The sequence below is a fragment of the Schistocerca gregaria genome, chromosome 3 (assembly GCF_023897955.1).
Source record: "Schistocerca gregaria isolate iqSchGreg1 chromosome 3, iqSchGreg1.2, whole genome shotgun sequence".
Classification (NCBI taxonomy): Eukaryota; Metazoa; Arthropoda; class Insecta; order Orthoptera; family Acrididae; genus Schistocerca; species Schistocerca gregaria.
The window spans coordinates 255,776,343-255,795,064 of record NC_064922.1 but is presented as its reverse complement, the minus strand read 5'-3'; the positions used below and the strand labels follow the sequence as shown (position 1 = coordinate 255,795,064).

Here is an 18,722-nt window from a genome sequence, read left to right as displayed (position 1 = left end):
AGTCAGAGTTACTATCAAATGGAACAAAATCAAGCAGGCGTATTTCTCTTGAGAATTTCTACAAAAAATAAGTCTTTTGGAATGAATTATGGATACGAGGATTAACGCTAGAATTGAAGTCTGAGTAGACGAGAATTTCTGAAGCGAGTCACGAGTCTGGTCACGTGTGTAGAAAAGTGGGAACTGTACAGATGTTCCCAGGAAGATTTGTTACAAGAAGTCTGATCGTGTGTCTTTACAATGGTATTACGTTTCACTTGTCAGCTGTATTAACAAGAAGCGTCTAGAAGTTATCAGTGTGACGAGCCTTTGGGAAAGAGGAGTAAAGATCGACTGAGATGTCGCCGTAGTGTTTTGTTATGCCAGGAACATTGCTGATCCTTACCTGGCCCTTCTCCATCGTAGCTGAAGTCCCTGATGTGTAGCGTGCGCGCGTCTACAGCGTACACTTCGCCCGTGACGCCGTGGTGGAGCGTCTTCAGCTTCCCGATGTACTTTCCGTAATAGGGCTGTGCTGCTTCGCCCAGTCCTGCAACAAGCAAAATGTGCTGTGTGAGGTGAGGTGCCTCTTGTATGTTTTCTCTTTACCTGTTTATCTATTATTCAGGTTTAATTAGGATATAACGATACATGAGGCAGACCAGCTGATATAAAATCATTGTCGCAGAAATAAAAATTAAAAAACAACTGCTCTCATGGTCGTTCTATTCCTTCAGATATATATCGTTATATCCAAATGATTATGCATGTTACGCTACATTCAGGTATCTGGTCCTGTACTAATAGTAATGTATATAGTGTAACTCATGTAAGCCCTCCCTCAAACCTGTCATGTTATATCTTCACAGATCCCATGATGGCACCTTTAGTGTGTTGAAACCGGTCATATAGTAAACAGTGTTTAAGCGATCTTGGCTTTTGAATTATTTATACAATAGAGTGATCGCCCCACAACACACTATGTGTTCACTACAAAAGAATAATTGTTATTTTCTGTGAATATACCTTTCTTGAAGTCACTCAGTGAGTCTGATACGAAGTTCTCATCTGATGAACCTAATCAGTCAGTCGTAGAATAATTACAGTGAGCTACCACAAATGTGAACCACGGAATATGCGAAGAACAAATTAAATAATTTTTTTCTGAAAAATCGGCTTATGTTTTGTGGAATAATTTGTCTGAAAGTAAGAAATAAAATAGATCAGAGAAACATTTGACGAACCTCATTTGCTGTACATGATTTTGAGTACGACACAAAGGCACATCAAATGTCAATTTTAACGACTATTTCAATTTTATTGCTTTCAAGTTCTGATCAGAAAGCATGATCTTATTGGCACCTCATTTGCTTTCCTAGCGTCTTCCATTTTCTAAATGCCCCGAATTTAGCACTTCATTCAAGGGAAACCATTTTGACAGTTAAATATAACACGAATGTAACTTTTTATCCGAAAAGTAGCTAGGTCTTGAGGAGATGAACTTTCTGGCACTTCATTTACATAGCTAGCAACAACTGTTCGTGAAATATTTCAGTTTCCTCTCAAATCAATAATTAACTTTTTCTTAATTTCCATAACTACATTCAAGAAACTAAATACTTTTTTGGCTATTTGTCCATTTCCTTCTTTGCGTTTGACAATAAAAGTTCGTACTAAATTTTCGCTCACATCACTCATTAATTTCTTTACGATACTGCAGTGGCTGTGTTGTTAAGAAGAAAGATTCAATGTTCCTTCAAAATGAAAGCATGTACGAAGAGCACAGGAACGACGACATATGAAAGTTTGGATGTGAACGTGAGGCGTGCACGGGTAGTCAAGTGGTTCGCGTAAAGAGGAAAATCCGCTTCGAGTACCGCCTCGGCACAAATTTTCAGAGTCTCCATTCCCTTATACGCTAATGGTTGTTCGTATCCGAAAGTGCAGATACATCTTAAGTAATTAATTTTTTGTTAACTATACTGATTACCATCAAGCAAATAAATCGGTTTATACATAACTAGACCCCACGCTGCTCAGTTTTATATCGCATTTGTCCATTTCCCACACTTCGTTTGGCTATGAAAATCCAGACAAAAACCCATTGTGTAATTTATAGGGAGGCTTTTTTTCCGCTACGCTTCAACATTTTACATACTGCACTAAGAAGCAGACGTATTCGGAGAACTAAACAATAAAATTAAAGAACCTAAGGACACAGGGTCTCTGAAGTTGATGGTCCTTTGTTGTCGTGATATTGTCTTGACTGTAGGTACTGTAATATGTGGTTCTCTCGGGCTATGGCGTCGTCATGTGTGCAGTCTCGACGTAAAACGTATGTAGTTTTGCCTGAGTGTAGTAGCTCTTATTTTGTTTTGTATGAATAATACGGCGACAAAACTTCAATTCAGTTATTGTACTATGGTCACTTATGAGAACACAAGAAAGCTTCAAGAAGATACAGCTCGTTTATAAACTGTTTAATGAATTGCTTACTGCATTCGCTACAGAACAGGCTGCGTCGATGTAATTATCTGTCGTGCGTTGTTGATTCTGATTTTTAAATAAATGTTTGCTAAAGTTGATTGTCTTTCCTAGTTTTATATTCTTTACATTAAAAAAAGTACTCTGTCTTTAGGCCATGAGTGGCCTACCGGGACCACGCGACCGCCGTGTCCTTCTCCCAAAAGGATGCGTATAGGAGGGGCGTGGGGTCAGCACACCGCTCTCCCGGTCGCATGATGTTATTCTTGACCGAAGCCCCTATTATTCGGTCGAGTAGCTCCTCAATTGGCATCACGAGGCCGAAAAATGGCAACAGCGCATGGCGGCTGGATGGTCACCCATCCAAGTGCAGGCCACGCCCAACAGCGCTGAACTTCTGTGATCTTACTGGAACCGGTGTATCCACTGCGGCAAGGCCGTTGCCACTTATATTCTTTACATAAGCAAATAAATGTTCATTACAAAGTCACCAAAATGTTGCCACTTGAATGTTGATATTCTTAACTTTTGCAAATATTCACATTAAAATACAGATAATTTCACCTTGTACTTTTCACTTGATAATACAATTATTGTCCAGTATTACAAATCTTTAGTTCTAATCAGTAAAGAATCTATCTTTCTCTCTCTTTATACAAATTCAAGTCTCTGAAACTCTATCTTTAGATGATGAAAATTACGCTGACTTGGCGCCGATAATACCTTTATAAAATGATCGGTACACTTTTTAAAATAACTTGGTATATTTTCAGTACTTCACTCTACACAACACGCAATATTAGCAATCACAACAACACTAATAACCGCAATCGCAGAACAGGGATCGGAGCAGTAATAGCAATAGTAATAAAGTAACAGTGATGGTTACGTGTATATACAGAGAGGTCCAAAAAAATGTATCCACTGTTTAAAACTCCATAACTGGCAAACTAATTGACAGATTTGTCTCATGTTTGGTAATGTAATAGTTTGTAGTTGCGGCAATCGCCACACAAGCGTTGTATTGCGTTGTTTTGTTTTGTCAGGTGACAGTCGCCAGATAGTCAGTGTTTTATTCTTAGTTGCGCCTAGTTACTGGAGTAACCATGGCTGGCGCGAGGCTTACATTCGATGAAAGGAAGTCAGTTTTGAAGTGGTATTTTAAGTACGAAAACGTTAATGAGGTTCAACGGCAATGGCGAAATGAGTATCAAACAGATCCACCGACACGTTTAACGATTCATCGCATTCGAGACAAATTTGAAGCCGAAGGCTGTGTTAAATGTGTACACAAATAACGATATGGACGACCTGTAACATTAACAAGTCCAGCTAACTCCCGTCGTGTGTTACAACAATTCACTCGCTCACCACAGAAGTCTGTGAGACAGTGTGCCCGTGAAACTGGAATGAGTCACTCAAGTGTTCGGCGAGTTTTGAAGACAGCAAAGTGGAAGTGCTACAGGCAACGATTGCTACACTCAACGAACGAGGACGACCCAGATCGTGGAATAGAGTACTGCGAGTGGTTTACTAACATGGTGCGCTACGATGAAGAGTTGGCAGAGATGATTGTGTGGTCTGATGAGGCACAGTTCAAACTCAATGGTACAGTAAATCGCCACAATTGCATCTACTGTGCCGCCGAGAATCCGAACATCCATGTAGACAAAGCCGTGAATTTGCCAGGAGTAAATGTGTGGTGTGAGTTGTCTTACCGGGGCTTGACTGGGCCATTCTTCTTTGACGGCACAGTTACCGGTGAGGTGTACCTTCAGAAGCTTCAGACATCCATTTTACCTGCCATCCGAGACTTGTATGAAGACGGAAGAGTTTACTTTCAACAAGATGATGCCCCAGCCCACTATCAAAATCGTGTTAGGGCGTATCGCGACGAAAATCTACCAGGAAGATGGATATGCCGTAGAGGTGCTGTAGAGTATTCACCACGTTCCCCAGACCTAACTCCTCTGGACTTTTACCTGTGGGGAACACTAAAAGACGTCGTTTACCGACAAAAGCCTCTCACATTGGATGAACTTCGAGAATCCATTGTACATTCATGTGCAAATATTCAACTGAACACGTTGCAGACAGTAGTTCGTGCTGCAGTTCGGTGGCATCGTTTGTGCGTGGATGTTAACGGTGACCATTTCGAACACCCACAGTGATATCTTTAAGTTGGACTTTAAGCTACACTTTCACCAAAAATGAGACATAAATGATGACTAACTGAAACGCTCAGCTGCCGACCGGGACTCGAACCCGGGATCTCCTGCTTACATGGCAGACATTTTCAGCTGTACACATCGAGGTATATCAACAACACCTGTCGACAGCTGAGGGTTTCAGTTAGTCATCATTTATTCCAGGGAAAAGCTGCACGGTCATCAACAGTATTCTGTTCTTTCGAGAACAGTTACTGTCTTCATATATAAAAATGAGACAACTCAGTCAATTCGTTTGCAACTTATGGACTTTTAAACTGTGGGTACATTTTTTGGACCCCTATGTATAGGCAAAAAAGGGGTATTACAGCATTTTCTCTTGTAACTTTATTTTATTAGTCATTTCAGTTCCTTTTAATTACTATTTTTACTTTAATATTTCAAATACTGATAATTAAAAAAAATTTAAGAAAGAAAGAATTACTGAAATACTTCCCTGACGGAAGTGCGAGAGTGGTTACGTTTCCCGAAAAATTGTTGATTACTTTGTAGAAGTTTTGGTAGCTGTTGGTAAAGGGCGTTCACAATGCGCGCAGGAGCGCGCTGTCGCTGCGAAATACGAGGAACTGAGTTGATGTGCGGCTCGGCTGACGCGCGGACAGGACGGGAGGTACTGCGCAGCGGCAGGTGGTGGCAGCGGGCGTCGAACCAAGGCCTGGCACGCGGCCGTGTGGGAGCCGGGCTGGCGGGCGCAGGCCACCGTTACGTGTGACCCGCGCTGCATTAACGGACCGTGCGCCGCGCTCGCTAATTAGTGCAAGCCACGTGTGCACGCAAGGTCACGTACGCACACTTTGTTCCTCCTTATGCATCAACTGTTAGCAACTACTGCTAACGGCCACCAGCATCCGGGCTTTTTGCATTCCGCTAAATCGCCTCCAGGCCCGCCTCTGACGCTTGCTTGTGACAAGCAGTGGGCGTCCCGGGTGCCGAAAAACTACTGTGTGTTGTTGCTGTGGTCTTTAGAGATGGGTAGTTCGCGAACGAACGGGTGCAAACGAACGGTTCACCAAGATGAACGAAAGGACCGAGGAACGAATTCCTAGGAACGATCGGTTCATAGCTCACTTCGGTCACGGCGATCTACTTATAGTTCTCAGGAACAAGGAACGATCGGTTCATAGTTCACTTCGGTCGCGGCGGTCTACTTATAGTTCCCGGGAACGAGGAACGATCGGTTCGTAGTTCACTTGTTCACCTCAGTCGCGGCGGTCACTTCGGCAGTTCTCGTTCCAGCCTCGGCCGCGTGCTCGTCTCATTCTCGGTCTCCCTCGGTCGCACTCGTCGTTCTTCGCATGACCACCTGTCTCAGTTCCACTTCCTAGTCAGTTCAGTATCCAGTTGTTCGTTTCGTTCACTGCGCTCGCCCATTTTACTTGTGTTTCAACCTGTTCTTGCACTTGGTTCTGGCTATTCAGCGTCCACGACCGGTAATCAAAAAGTATTTTATAGTTACGTAAATTACATAAAAATTACGTTGTATCTAATAGGTACGTCTTTTCAGGTAACAAAAGTGCATATCAGCTCACTTCATTATATCGATGAACAGCAGAAGACATACTTATAACAAGGCAAGTTTTTTTGTTATTCATATTTTTTTGGTTTCATCGACTTGATTTAGCAACGAACTTTCAATCTGCTTAATTTTTAGTGTAAGAAAATTCATATAAAACGATTTTCGTGTATCTTTTATATACAAATCATTACATTTAGGAAGGCTCTAACTATTTTTAAGTTTGGTTGTTTCCAATTTGCATTACCTGCTAGTCTGGTTTCTTAAAAAAAAATTGAAAAGACGCAGATTGCCATAAAATCGTATTTACTTATTACCTCCAGTACATTTGTTCAGAAGGAGCTTTCAAACCAAAAACTTTACTACTGCGAACTTAATTATTATTATTATGGCAGCATTAACTTTAATATTGCAACATAAAAACCTAATTTTTACTAAGCGTGTGACGCAAGCATGATGAGAAACCACATTTTATTTTATGTTTCCATAAAGTCTCTACTTTGCCTACGAACTCAGAGACAACGTGAAGTATATATAGAGTGTAAACGATTATTGTTTACAACGTAGCATAGATATTTAGTGGAAGTCGAAACGAAGAATTTTATACAAGAGACTTGTGGTCTATTAATTTGGGAAACAGCCACCAACAGGTTTACAATACTATATGAGCTATTGCCCATGCGCGTCGCGTGAGATTTTCATGTTCTCTTCTCCAGCTCTCTACAAATCGTCATCGATTGTTTCGCAATTGTTGATTGCATTAGCTTGTTATTTCTTCACTGCCTAATTATTACATGTTTGTCTGTTTGTTGTATCTGCTCGTAACGGACAACACATAGTCCGTAATTGGCGAGCAGTTTGTACTCGGGGCCAGTTTTCCGTGCGCCGCCCTATATTATTCCCCTGCGATCAGCTACACAACGCTACAGTTGGCTAAGCGAGAGGTTCTGCAGAATCACAGAAATTACTTCTAAAAGTGTGTAAGAATTCTGTAATGAATAAAAACTCTATACTCCAGGGGGGGGGGGAGGCAAGTGCCCCCTCTTGGTGCTCTCCAACCTCCAGACACCTACACTACTAGTTTTCAGTTTTTCGTAAGAACCATATACCAAGCACAAATGAACGGTGAACGAGTAAAAATGAACGGTTCCCAAAAAAGAGCCATCAGCAGTGAACTATTTCCCAAGGATGAACGAGTTTGCCCATCTCTAGTGGTCTTCACTCCAATGACTGGGTTGACGCAGTTCTCCATATTACTCTACCAAGTTTTTTCAGATTCGCATCACTACTGTAACCTACAATCATTTGAATATGCAATGTTTTATTAGAGACTTAGCTTGTCTAGGACTGTCAATATTTTTGTCCGCAACCGCTAATCGAAGCTTCCAAATTGCTGTTATGTTAGTTCATCTACAAAACGAACAATAGCTAGAGGCTTACTGGTGCAGTATCCTAACGCTTTGCGTACAAATAAAAACGCCCCGGACATGATATTGGGTTGGTGCATAAGTTTGTAGCGCTTTTCCACAAATTTAAGAAAAAGAACAGATACACATAACAGAGAATTTAGTCATCAGCAATACGGAGTGTATCAAAAATAATCACCCGATTAAAAAAATCGTAACTATTATGTTATCTGTGATATGTGCGTGAACAACGTACTGTTGGAAAGAGCAAACTCTCGAGTTTTACAGGGTTCCCGCTAGGTAGCAGCATAAGGAACAATTTTCTTCTCAAAACAGTCTTTGAAGGCGAAATACTTTAGTTATCAATCTACTTGCTAAGATTCTTCATGTCTTGCTTGGTAATTTCTTTACGTTACGACATGATCCGTATAAGCCCATCACTTTGTAATGTTTCACCATGCTCACGACATGCTCCTGAAAAGAGGTGCGGAGAGCATTTTTTCCACAATGACTAGTATAATTGTAGACGAAATATTTAAAGTGAATTTGACTCATCTCAGATGCGAGGTAGTAGCAGACGGTTCCAGTCTGAAAGAGTTTATATATAAACTAGGTAAAAGCGGCTTGAAACAAGAAGAAGAATGGTTTCATGTCATACTGCTTCAACATGGGATTAAGGGAACTGTGGTTCTGGGGACCCTTGTGGATGTACAGATGAAACAGAGAGAGAGAGAGAGAGAGAGAAAGGGGGGGGGGGGGAAGAATCGATCCCTCTGTAATTTGAGGCAACTCCTGGGTTCAGGTGCCGAGAGCAGTCATTATAAACAGAGAGATAGAGAGAGAATCGATGGCTCTGTAATATGGGGCAATGCTCGTTTACAGGTGTCAAGAGCACTCATTGGAAACGGAGAGAGAAGGAGAGATAGGCAATCGATACCTCAGTAATATGGGGCAGCTCTTGAGTTCAAGTACCAAGAGCAGTCATTGTTAACAGAGAGCAAGCGAGAGAGAGAATAGATGTAATGTGAAGCAACTCCATCGTCCAGGTGCCGAGACTCGTCATTGAAAAAGAACGATAAATCGTGATGCGTCGAACTGGAATTAACGCCTCCACTCAGCTGCTACCCAGTTTCTGTTTTGTTTCTCCCAATGAAGACGTGCAGATTTATGTACCGCTGTGGGCAATCGTCTTGTACGAGATACCCAACTCCATATACCGACAGAGTTCAGTTCCCTTAGCAATTTTCATGTGGATTCTCGTTGAGGCTTTCCTACATTCTCTAACGGCAGCAACTAATGTTGGGGTTGAAGCAGATTGTCTTTAGCATCTGTTGGTTAGAGTTCTTTTTTACGATAACTGTTCTTATGCCCTGTTACGTGGTTGGAGGTGCCACTTCGTTCCTAGTTGACCCGTTGGACAGTCCATGTTGGTACAACAAGAATTCGAGCAACTTCGTTCACGGTGTGATCACGAGAAGGTCCAAACATGATAGCTTCTATGTGGTATTCTGTCACGTTTTCACGTCGAGCCATTTTACCAGATTCATTCCATACAGCCGACTGGCACAAGAGTAACGCTTGTTACTTCCATGGTTAATGAGTATGATTATCAGTTTCATTTATTATGAACGATAACATTTTCCTTATCTCTCTATGGGTCGAATGATGACATTGACTACTGTGTTAAATCTTTTAAATTATTACCTCAGCTGGGCACTTTTTGTAATCATTTTTTTTAAGTTGCATGATAATTTTCGGAGTGTGAATGCAGAAGATAGCTTCTGAAGCACTTAAAAGTAAATATTTTACGCATATTTGCTGTAATCCTTGACAACTTCCGTGTTTTGGTAGCCAGATTTTATCCTTTGTTTAAACTGATATTATAACGTTCTGAACCCTCGTTTTTAATGGCGTCCCTCTCTCTCTGTGTGATATGGTTGTGCATTATTTCTTATCCCGACTGTTAGTGTTATTCAAGGGCTCCATTTAACTGGTTTTGTCGATAACAGTATACCAGAAGTATTTCTTTAATTTGTCGAAGTAAAAATAATCTTGTTTATGCAGTCAGTTTAAACTTTTTATTGTTCGTTAATCTTACTGACATCTTTTAACTTGAATGAAGTAAAGGTTCTTTTGTGATAAATGTAGATATACATTGAAGAGCCAAAGAAAATGGTACACCTGCCTAATATCGTGTGGGCCCCCCGCGAGCACGCAGAAGTGCCGCAATACGACATGGCATGGACTCGACTAACGTCTGAAGTAGTGCTGGGGAGAATTGACACCATGAATCCTGTAGGGCTGTCCATGAATCCATAAGAGAACGAGGGGGCGGAAATATCTCCTGCGCAGTACGTTGCAAGGCATCCCAGAAACGCTAAACGCTAAATGTTTACGTCTGGGAAGTTTGGTGGCCAGCGGAAGTGTTTAAATTCAGAAGAGCGTTCCTGGAGTCACTCTGCAGCAATCCTGGACGTGTGGGGTGTCGCATTGTCCTGCTGAAACTTGCCAAATCGGTCAGAATGCGCAATGGACATGAATGGATATTGGTGATCAGACAGGGTGCTTATGTACGTGTCACCTGTCAGAGTCGTATGTAGACGTGTCAGGAGTGCCATATCACTCCAACTACACACGCTCCACACAATTACACAGCCTCCACCAGCTTGAACAGTTCCCTGCTAACGTGCAGGGTCCATGGGTTCATGATTGTATCTCCATAACCGTGCACGGCCATTCGCTGGATACAATTTGAAACGAGACTCGCCCGACCAGACAACATGTTTCCAGTCATCAACAGTCCAATGCCGGTGTTGACGGGCCCAGGCGAGGCGTAAAGCTTTGTGTCGTGCAGTCATCAAGGATATACGAATGGGCCCTCGGTTCGGAAAGAACATATTGATGATCTTTTATTGAATGGTTCGGACGGTGACACTTGTTGATGTCCCAGCATTGAAATCTGCAGGAATTTGATAAATCGTTCTACGTATGTCACGTTGAACGATTCTCTTCAGCCGTCGTTAGTCCGGTCGCAAAGATGTCGGTGATCTGAAGCTTTACGGGGTTCTTGATATTCACGTGAAATGGTCGTACGGGAAAGTGACCACTTCATCGCTACCTCGGAAATGCTGTGTCCCATCGCTCGTGCGTCGACTATAACAGCACGTTCAAACTACTTAAAACTTGATAACCTGCCATTGTTGCAGCAATAAACGATCTAACAACTGCACAGACGCTAGTTGTCTGATATAGACGTTGCCGACCGCAGCGTGGTATTCTGCCTGTTTTCATATCTCTGTATTTGAATACGCATGCCTATACCAGTTTCTTCGGCGTTTCAGTGTATATATAAGAAATTATACATGGAGATTAGAAATGAGTGCATTACGTTTTGCGTATGTGTGATTTCAAATAAATATTTCTAGGCGGGACATAACGTTTTCACAATTCTCTACACTCACAACTTCTGTCTTACAGAATCATTGGCGGCCTAGATGTTGCGCGGCTGTCTTGAAGGCTATCTGATACAGCTGGCCACTGTATCGCGATGTGTGACGCGGTGTGTGCATGATCAAGGCGAGCGAGAGGCGGGATCGCTGTTCGACAGTCTCGCAAAGCGAGGCGCAGCGGAGGAAATGTTTCAAGGCCCGCTGCCACGGCCGATGCTTTCTACTCGGGCCACGGCCGGCCCGTGAGGCAGCTATCTGCTTCATGGCCGGGCGATTTTTGCAACAGACTAGACCTTTCCAGGACTCGCTTTGCGTTATTTGAGCTAATCGACAGGGTCGGCCATCGTGATCTCTCGTCCTGCATCGTTACACGTATGAAGTACCGGCCTCGATAAACCTCTTGCATCTTTGGTTATAAAATTGAATGTGCTAAAGTGGAGCAACCATTTTTCTGTGGATCAGGTGTATATCTAAAACAAGGAGAGAGAAAGAGAATGAGACAGGGAGTGAGAATGGTTGAAGGGGAAGGGGTTGAGAGGAGGGGGCAAAATAAAACTGATCTGAAAAATATTTATAAAACTGACGTGGAGCTGATCCTTATTAATGAACACGAGATCGAACCATGACAGAAAATGCTGGAAACCATGATTTCGATACACTATTCGTATTGTCACGTGTCTGTACATATGTATCTCCCAATTGCTCTGTCTTGAGTACTTCACTGTGTCATTATATGGTGTCACTTATCGGTACCACCCTAGCGGCGGAATTGCAGGTTTCTGTCAGACGCCGGTAGCCGTTGTGCAGCATCCAGTGGGCCCAATGGTGCACATCCAATGGCCACACCTCCAGTGGCTCCGTACCAGGAGCGCAACATAGGATGGCTGGTGGCAGTCACTCAGCCCACTTTGCACTTGGAGGCTCTTCACTACGTGACGGTACACAGATGCGGTCTAGTCGCAGCTCCGTCTCCATCGTTCATGCAAGTATAGAGAGCCTCTTCCCAGTTGACACTCAGAGCTGGACTCTATTTCTTATCGAGCGAGACGGCGCAGTGGTTAGCACACTGTACTTGCATTCGGGAGGACGACGGTTCAAACCCACATCTGGTCATCCTGATTTAGGTTTCCCGTGATTTCCGCTTGAGCCAAATTCCCAGATGGGACCAGTGAAAGGACATGGCCGCCTTGCTTCTGTAATCCGATGGGACTGATGAGCTCGCTGTTTGCTCTCCTCTCCCAATTCAACCAACCAACCTATTTCTTGCTGCTTATTTGCAATGAGTCTTCGTACACTTGGAGAAATACAAGTTAAGTAAATCTTCTGTTTACTGTGTTAACTTGTTCGCCAATCATTTCTGCTCCTGTCCAGCTGTCGACTATTACCACACAAATCTGTAGCCCACTTCTCCTCAACACTGTGTACGAAGTTGGAAGCAACATATTATATTTCAGTCTGTGAGGGGAACAGATGGGTTCTACGGTATCGATGGTTCCCATGTCACAGCGTAGGTGCATGCTTGTAGGTTGGCACTACGAGAGCGGGCGAACAACGCCGACCACTGCGTCCTCTAGCCGACGCTGTGGAGCTGAACGAGCGCCGCTCTACTTGTTCCCCATTTTATCAAGAGCAGACGGCCTGGAAACATCAAATCTACTATCAGAGTGGGCTAGCGTGCTATTGAGACTTCGTACTACTTACGGGAATACTGCTCATCATCGCAGAGTTATGTAACCATTTATTAACTGGTTTTTCCCTATCACAAACATCTTCTAATTTACACGCAGTACCGAAGTGATTTACCTCTCCTGCTCTTACTCGCTTCCTTCATTCGGCCTATTTTGCAGATCACAGGAGCAGACGCACGCGCTGCCATCCAGGCGGGATACAAAAGATGTTCAGTGACTAGTTAGAAGCAACACAGATGAAACAACACTTGTTTATTGTCGACTTTTATGCGCAGCCCAATCCGTAGAAGATATATCTAGAACTGTTTTCACAAAAGTTGAAGGCTGGTAGTATCTTGACAAAACACCCATCAAACTCTGAAGCCGGCCGGAGTGGCGAAGCGGTTCTAGGCGTTACAGTCTGGAACCGCGCGACCGCAACGGTCGCAGTTTCGAATCCTGCCTCGGGCATGGATGTGTGTGATGTCCTTAGGTTAGTTAGGTTTAAGTAGTTCTAAGTCTAGGGGACTGATGAGCTCAGATGTTAAGTCCCATAGTATTCTGAGCCACTTGAACCAGGAAGTTTCATATCAGCGCACACTCCGCTGCAGAGTGCATTCTGGAAACATTCCCCCGGCTGTGGCTAAGCCATGTCTGCACAATATCGTATCTTCTGGAAGTGTTAGTCTTTCAAGGTTCGCAGGAGAGCTTCTGTGAAGTTTAGAAGGTAGGAGACGAGGTACTGGCCGAAGTGAGGCTGTGAGGACGAGTCGTGAGTTGTGCATGGGTAGCTGAGTTGGTAGAGCACTTGCCCGCGAAAGGCAAAGGTCCCGTGTTCGAATCTCGGTCCGGCACACAGTTTTAATCAGCCAGGAAGTTTCATCCACTTATTCTCCCGAAACTAGCGTTACTTTCTTTGTACAAATGGAGCTGTTTATTACCAGGTACTAGAGGTGAGATACTGAATGTCACAAACTACAGGACTTTGAGCTCACGGCCTGGGATCCTAGAGCCGTGCTGCAGCTGCGATCGGCGCATAAAACGCGGAACCGGCCTCGCGGTAGCCGACTGCATTACGCATGCGCAGGTAACTCGTTTGCCGGCGAGCGGCGCGTTACGCGGGTCAGGAAAGGCACAATGCGAGAGAAGCCATCGCTTATGCCGGCTCGTTGCAATTCGTGGCACGCGGGCGCGGCCGTTCGCCGCTAGCGCGCGGCCACGTACGGCGCCGAGCGGAACCCGCTTAACGAGTCGCCACCACGCATCTCCGCCGCACAGCCAACGATTTCCTCACATGTGCACCGGCACTCTAATTCTGCCAGTCGCGCCCCAAAAATTACCGCCTTTCGGAATTAAGCTTCGTTCTTGCCTCAAGGAAGTGCGAGAGGATCCCTGTTGTTCTCTCTATTCCAGGACCACTCCAAAAGAAATGCACGCTATTGTTTTTAAAATCCATCTTTATTTTTATTTTTCCACATAATTTCCATCCCTCGAAACTGCCTTACGCCATCTTGGAATCAGCGCCTGTATACACGCACGGTAAAATTCTGGACCAACCTGTTGGAGCCACTGTTCAGCAGCATGCACAAGGCAGTCATCATCTCCAAACCTTGTTCCACGAAGAGAGTCTTCCAGTTTCCCAAAGAGATGATAGTTACATGGAGCCAGGTCAGGACTGTAAGGCGGATGTTTCAGTGTTGTCCATCCGAGTTTTGTGATGGCTTCCACGGTTTTCTGACTGACATGTGGCCGTGCATTGTCGTGCAGCAGTAAAACATCCTGCTTTTGCCGATGTGGTCGAACACAGTTGCCGGCCGCGGTGGTCTCACGGTTCTAGGCGCGCAGTCCGGAACCGTGCGACTGCTACGGTCGCAGTTTCGAATCCTGCCTCGGGCATGGATGTGTGTGATGTCCTTAGGTTAATTAGGTTTAAGTAGTTCTAAGTTCTAGGGGACTAATGACCACTGCAGTTGAATCCCATAGTGCTCAGAGCCATTTGAACACAGTCGGGCTTGAAGTTTCTTCAGTGTCGTCACATATGCATCAGAATTTATGGTGGTTCCACTTGTCATGATGTCCACAAGCAAGAGTCCTTCGGAATCGGAAAACACCGTAGCCGTAACTTTTCCAGCAGAAGATATGGTTTCGAATTTTTTTTCTTGGGTGAGTTTGCGTGATGGCACTCCATTGATTGCCTCTCCGTCTCTGGTGAAAAATGATGGAGCCATGTTTCATCACGTGTCACAATTCTTCCAAGAAATTCATTTCCACAATTATCGTACTGTTCCAACAGTTCGCTGCATACCGTTTTTCTTGTTTCTTTGTGAGCCACTGTCAACATTGTGGGAACCCACCTGGCACAAACCTTTTTTACCGCCAAAACTTTCAGTATTCTGCAAACACTTCTGTCTGCAGTCACCAATTCGTTAACTCTCTGCACACTGTCTGGAGTGTGTGCAGTACGAGGCATGCAGCTGCGAGGAAAATCCTCAATATTGCCGTGCCCGCTTTCATCACGTAACCTGCTTGCCCACCGACTAACTGTACTGCGATCGACAGCAGCATCTCCGTACACCTTTCTCAACCTCTTTTGGATGTTTCCCACTGTCTCGTTTTCACAGCACAAGAATTCTATGACAGCACGTTGCTTCTGACGAACATCAAGTGTAGCAGCCATCTTGAAGACATGCTGTGACGTCGCCACTCACGGGAACAGGTTGAACTAAGTTTGAAAACAAGCGGGAAGGATGTATCTACACACTGTTAAACGCACACACATGCTGAATGAAAACTGTATTTTTACAAAAATACTGTGCATTTCTTTTGGAGTGACCCTCGTATATAAGTGATTGGGCAGAGAGGGTGGGAAGCAATCTGCGGTTGTTTACTGATGATGCTGTGACGTACGGTAAGGTGTAGAAATTGAGTGACTCTAGGAAGATACAAGACAAAAAAAAGGTTCAAATGGCTCTGAGCAGAGCACTATGGGACTTAAGATCTGAGGTCATCAGTCTCCTAGAATTTAGAACTACTTAAACCTAACTAACATAAGGACATCACACGCATCCATGCCTAAGGCAGGATTCGAACCTGCAACAATAGCGGTCGCGCGGTTCCAGATTGAAGCGCCTAGAACCGCTCGGCCACAGCGGCCGGCGATGACTGAAATATATAAGAAACTGTCAGCCTCGATTGCGGTAATGAAACCAACCTTTACCCAAGTTTCAGCCGAAATAATTGAGCCTTCTTCAGAAGAAATACCTGAATCTATAGTTTGTCTAAGAGGACATGGTCTAGAATAAAACTAAAACAGCCCTGAGCAGGGGTAGTCACATTTTAAAAATGCTGTACGTAAGTACTAAGTCAACACCATGAGTTAAGCTCTGGCGTGCGCCTCGTCTCCATGGTCGCTGTGTGGTGGGCCTCAAGAGCTCACATATGACGAAGGCTCAATTATATGGGCTGAAACGTAAGTAAAGGTTGGTTTCCTTACCACAGTCGAGGCGGAAGAGAGGCTGCATTTACGTTGAACGCAAGAAAAATGAGATTAACTATATTTTAAAATAATACACAATAATTCGTAGGATAAACGTAATACTTTTAAGGGTTTATGCGCAGAATCGGAACAGAATCATGTGTTGGTTGTAACAGCTGGTTAAACAGACGATGAAAGTCATATATGTGACAATCGCAGATTGTATCTGAAAACAAAACTATGTATAGTAGTACCTCACTTGTCCAACGACGCTGCGTCTGAGAACAAATCTATGTACAAGAGTCTTTTTGCTAGGTATCGTGCTAAAGTCGGGAAACCAACTTCAGCCAAAGTTCTGCATCGAAGTTCAGCCCACAGCAGGCGATCCACTTTTCACTCTCTGCGAGATCGCGGAATGCCGTAATCAGTACGCTGTTGGAATTGGCGTGGGAAGTTTCAGCAAGGCTGTTAGTGGGACGAGTCCAAAGAAAGTTGGGAGCGTGTGCATGCAAATGGGTCGACGCGCACGAGCGGAAGTTGTCGGCTTATGAACAGAGTCTTATCTTTGGATCTACTGGGGGCCCTAGTCTTTATTTTGTATTCTAGAAAAGGCTAGTTTTTTCTCGTATATTGGCTGTGCCACTGCGCTAAAATTTTAACAGACGTTTGCAGCGCGGGTAAATGTAAGCACTTCTCACCGTAAATACATAGGTAACGCAGGTGATAGTGTCTGACTACAGGATTCCGACACCAAATTCTAATCTCGAATGTGACGAGACGTCTTGAAAACTCGAAAGTGTGCTAGTGCTATATACGGTAACTGTTAGGACGTTGGAATGAGACAAAACTATACCGCAGTTCCTTAAAACAAGTAATTGTATCATCCTGTTTAAATAATAATTAATAATACTCGTTCAAGCAGCAATCATATTGCTGCGTGCATAAAAAGTTGATTATTTCTACACTAATTCTTATGCCGTACCATATTACTCTGCTATTCAGTTATAATGTACTATAGTCTTCACTGTATACAATGCTTTCTGAATGTTCCGCGAGGTGATCATCCAGTGCTAGGAATCTATTAAACTTCCCGTGAGGTCGCAGCAGCATGTTTCTGCACTAGGAAACAGCATAGGGCTAACAATTACATAATGCCAAAGAAGCAACAGTGATTTATTATTAAATCTGAGCTCAAAGAGTTCAATTCTTTCAACACGCACATAACGAAATGAGACCCTATTTCAATTTACCCCGTGCACTGGTGCCAAAACAGCCCCGACCGAGTTTTCAGTTAAAATGCCTTGGTGCAGCTGCTGTAGAGTCACCTCAGTGATTTCCGATCTTTCCTTAGCGTGCTTGTTTGCTAGTCTCGAATTAACGTTCGAACTGTGAACCAGTGTGTGACATGCTTTTGTCACTAACTCTAGTTCAGAGTTCCGTTTCCGCCCTGTTAATGGCCACTAATAGATGTCCGGATACTTTTGTATTTGCGAGTGACAAATGAAAGTACTAGGTGGTCATAATTAAAGTGAAGCTACTCAGAGAGGCCCACTGTGAGTTGCAACTATCCTATGGCACGAAACTTCGTAGATATTCTAATGCGTTAATACGGAACCGATTTACGCTGGAAAATAATTAGTTCCAGTTTTGGTCACCAGGTGCAAATCTGACCCCGTGAGAACATATAGACAGAAATGTTTCCATATGTAATGGATTAGGAACGGGACGTGTGCAGAAAACGTGAAATATGTGACGGAGTCATAATGTTGATTTTATTTAAATGCGAACATTTTTTTTAGGTTAGACTTTACCGTGACTGTTACTGACACTAAATGAAACAACAAGTTTACTGTTACCAGTCACCGTTTTATTTATTTCCACGACGCGTTTCGAATTATTAAACCTCCATCATCGGATGGATTTACATTAGTTAGTATGGAATTTGTGTGTGTGTTGTGTTACGATTTTTGGAGGAACGTGTGGCACTGCCCAGTTGAGAAACAAGACGCTATTTCAGAATATGGTTTAGGATTACTTTTGACAAAAAATTAAACTGATATCTAACGGTAAACATTAAATAAGTAAACTAGAGTACCTCCAGTGGTCACAGATTCCTTTTGCAGTCGTAACACATCGCATGTATACTGCCACATTTGTAAACAAATGTGGCGTCTGGAATCAGCTGGGTGCAAGGTTTGTACAGCAAAGTGTAAAGAATGTGCATCGTAACAACATTATTACAGAATGATTGTTTAAAGCATTTGGGGATGTTTGATTTGAGGTGTCGAATTTTGATTTTATTGTTAACCGCTGCTTACATAATTTGATCAATATGAGCATTGGAGACGTCGACGAGTTGCTGTACAGCGCCAGATTTGCACCTGGTGGCCAAAATTCGAACTAATTTTTTCCAGTGTAAAACGGTCCCGCACGCATTGCATATCTGCTACATTTCGCTGTCACAGCCCGCGCAGGATCTCCGTAGGCAGATGCACTTTAATTACAATCACCCGATAGTTGC

General features: G+C 43.5%; 1 protein-coding gene across 1 annotated transcript in view; it reads right to left on the bottom strand.

Annotated features, from left to right (window-relative positions):
• LOC126354108 (protein Skeletor, isoforms D/E-like) overlaps nucleotides 1-18,722 on the bottom strand; it is a 291,002-nt gene that overhangs the window by 220,854 nt on the left and 51,426 nt on the right. The window contains exon 2 of the mRNA XM_050003501.1: nucleotides 386-529. Within this exon, the coding sequence (XP_049859458.1) occupies nucleotides 386-529 (144 nt within the window). The remainder of the gene's footprint in view (nucleotides 1-385; nucleotides 530-18,722) is intronic.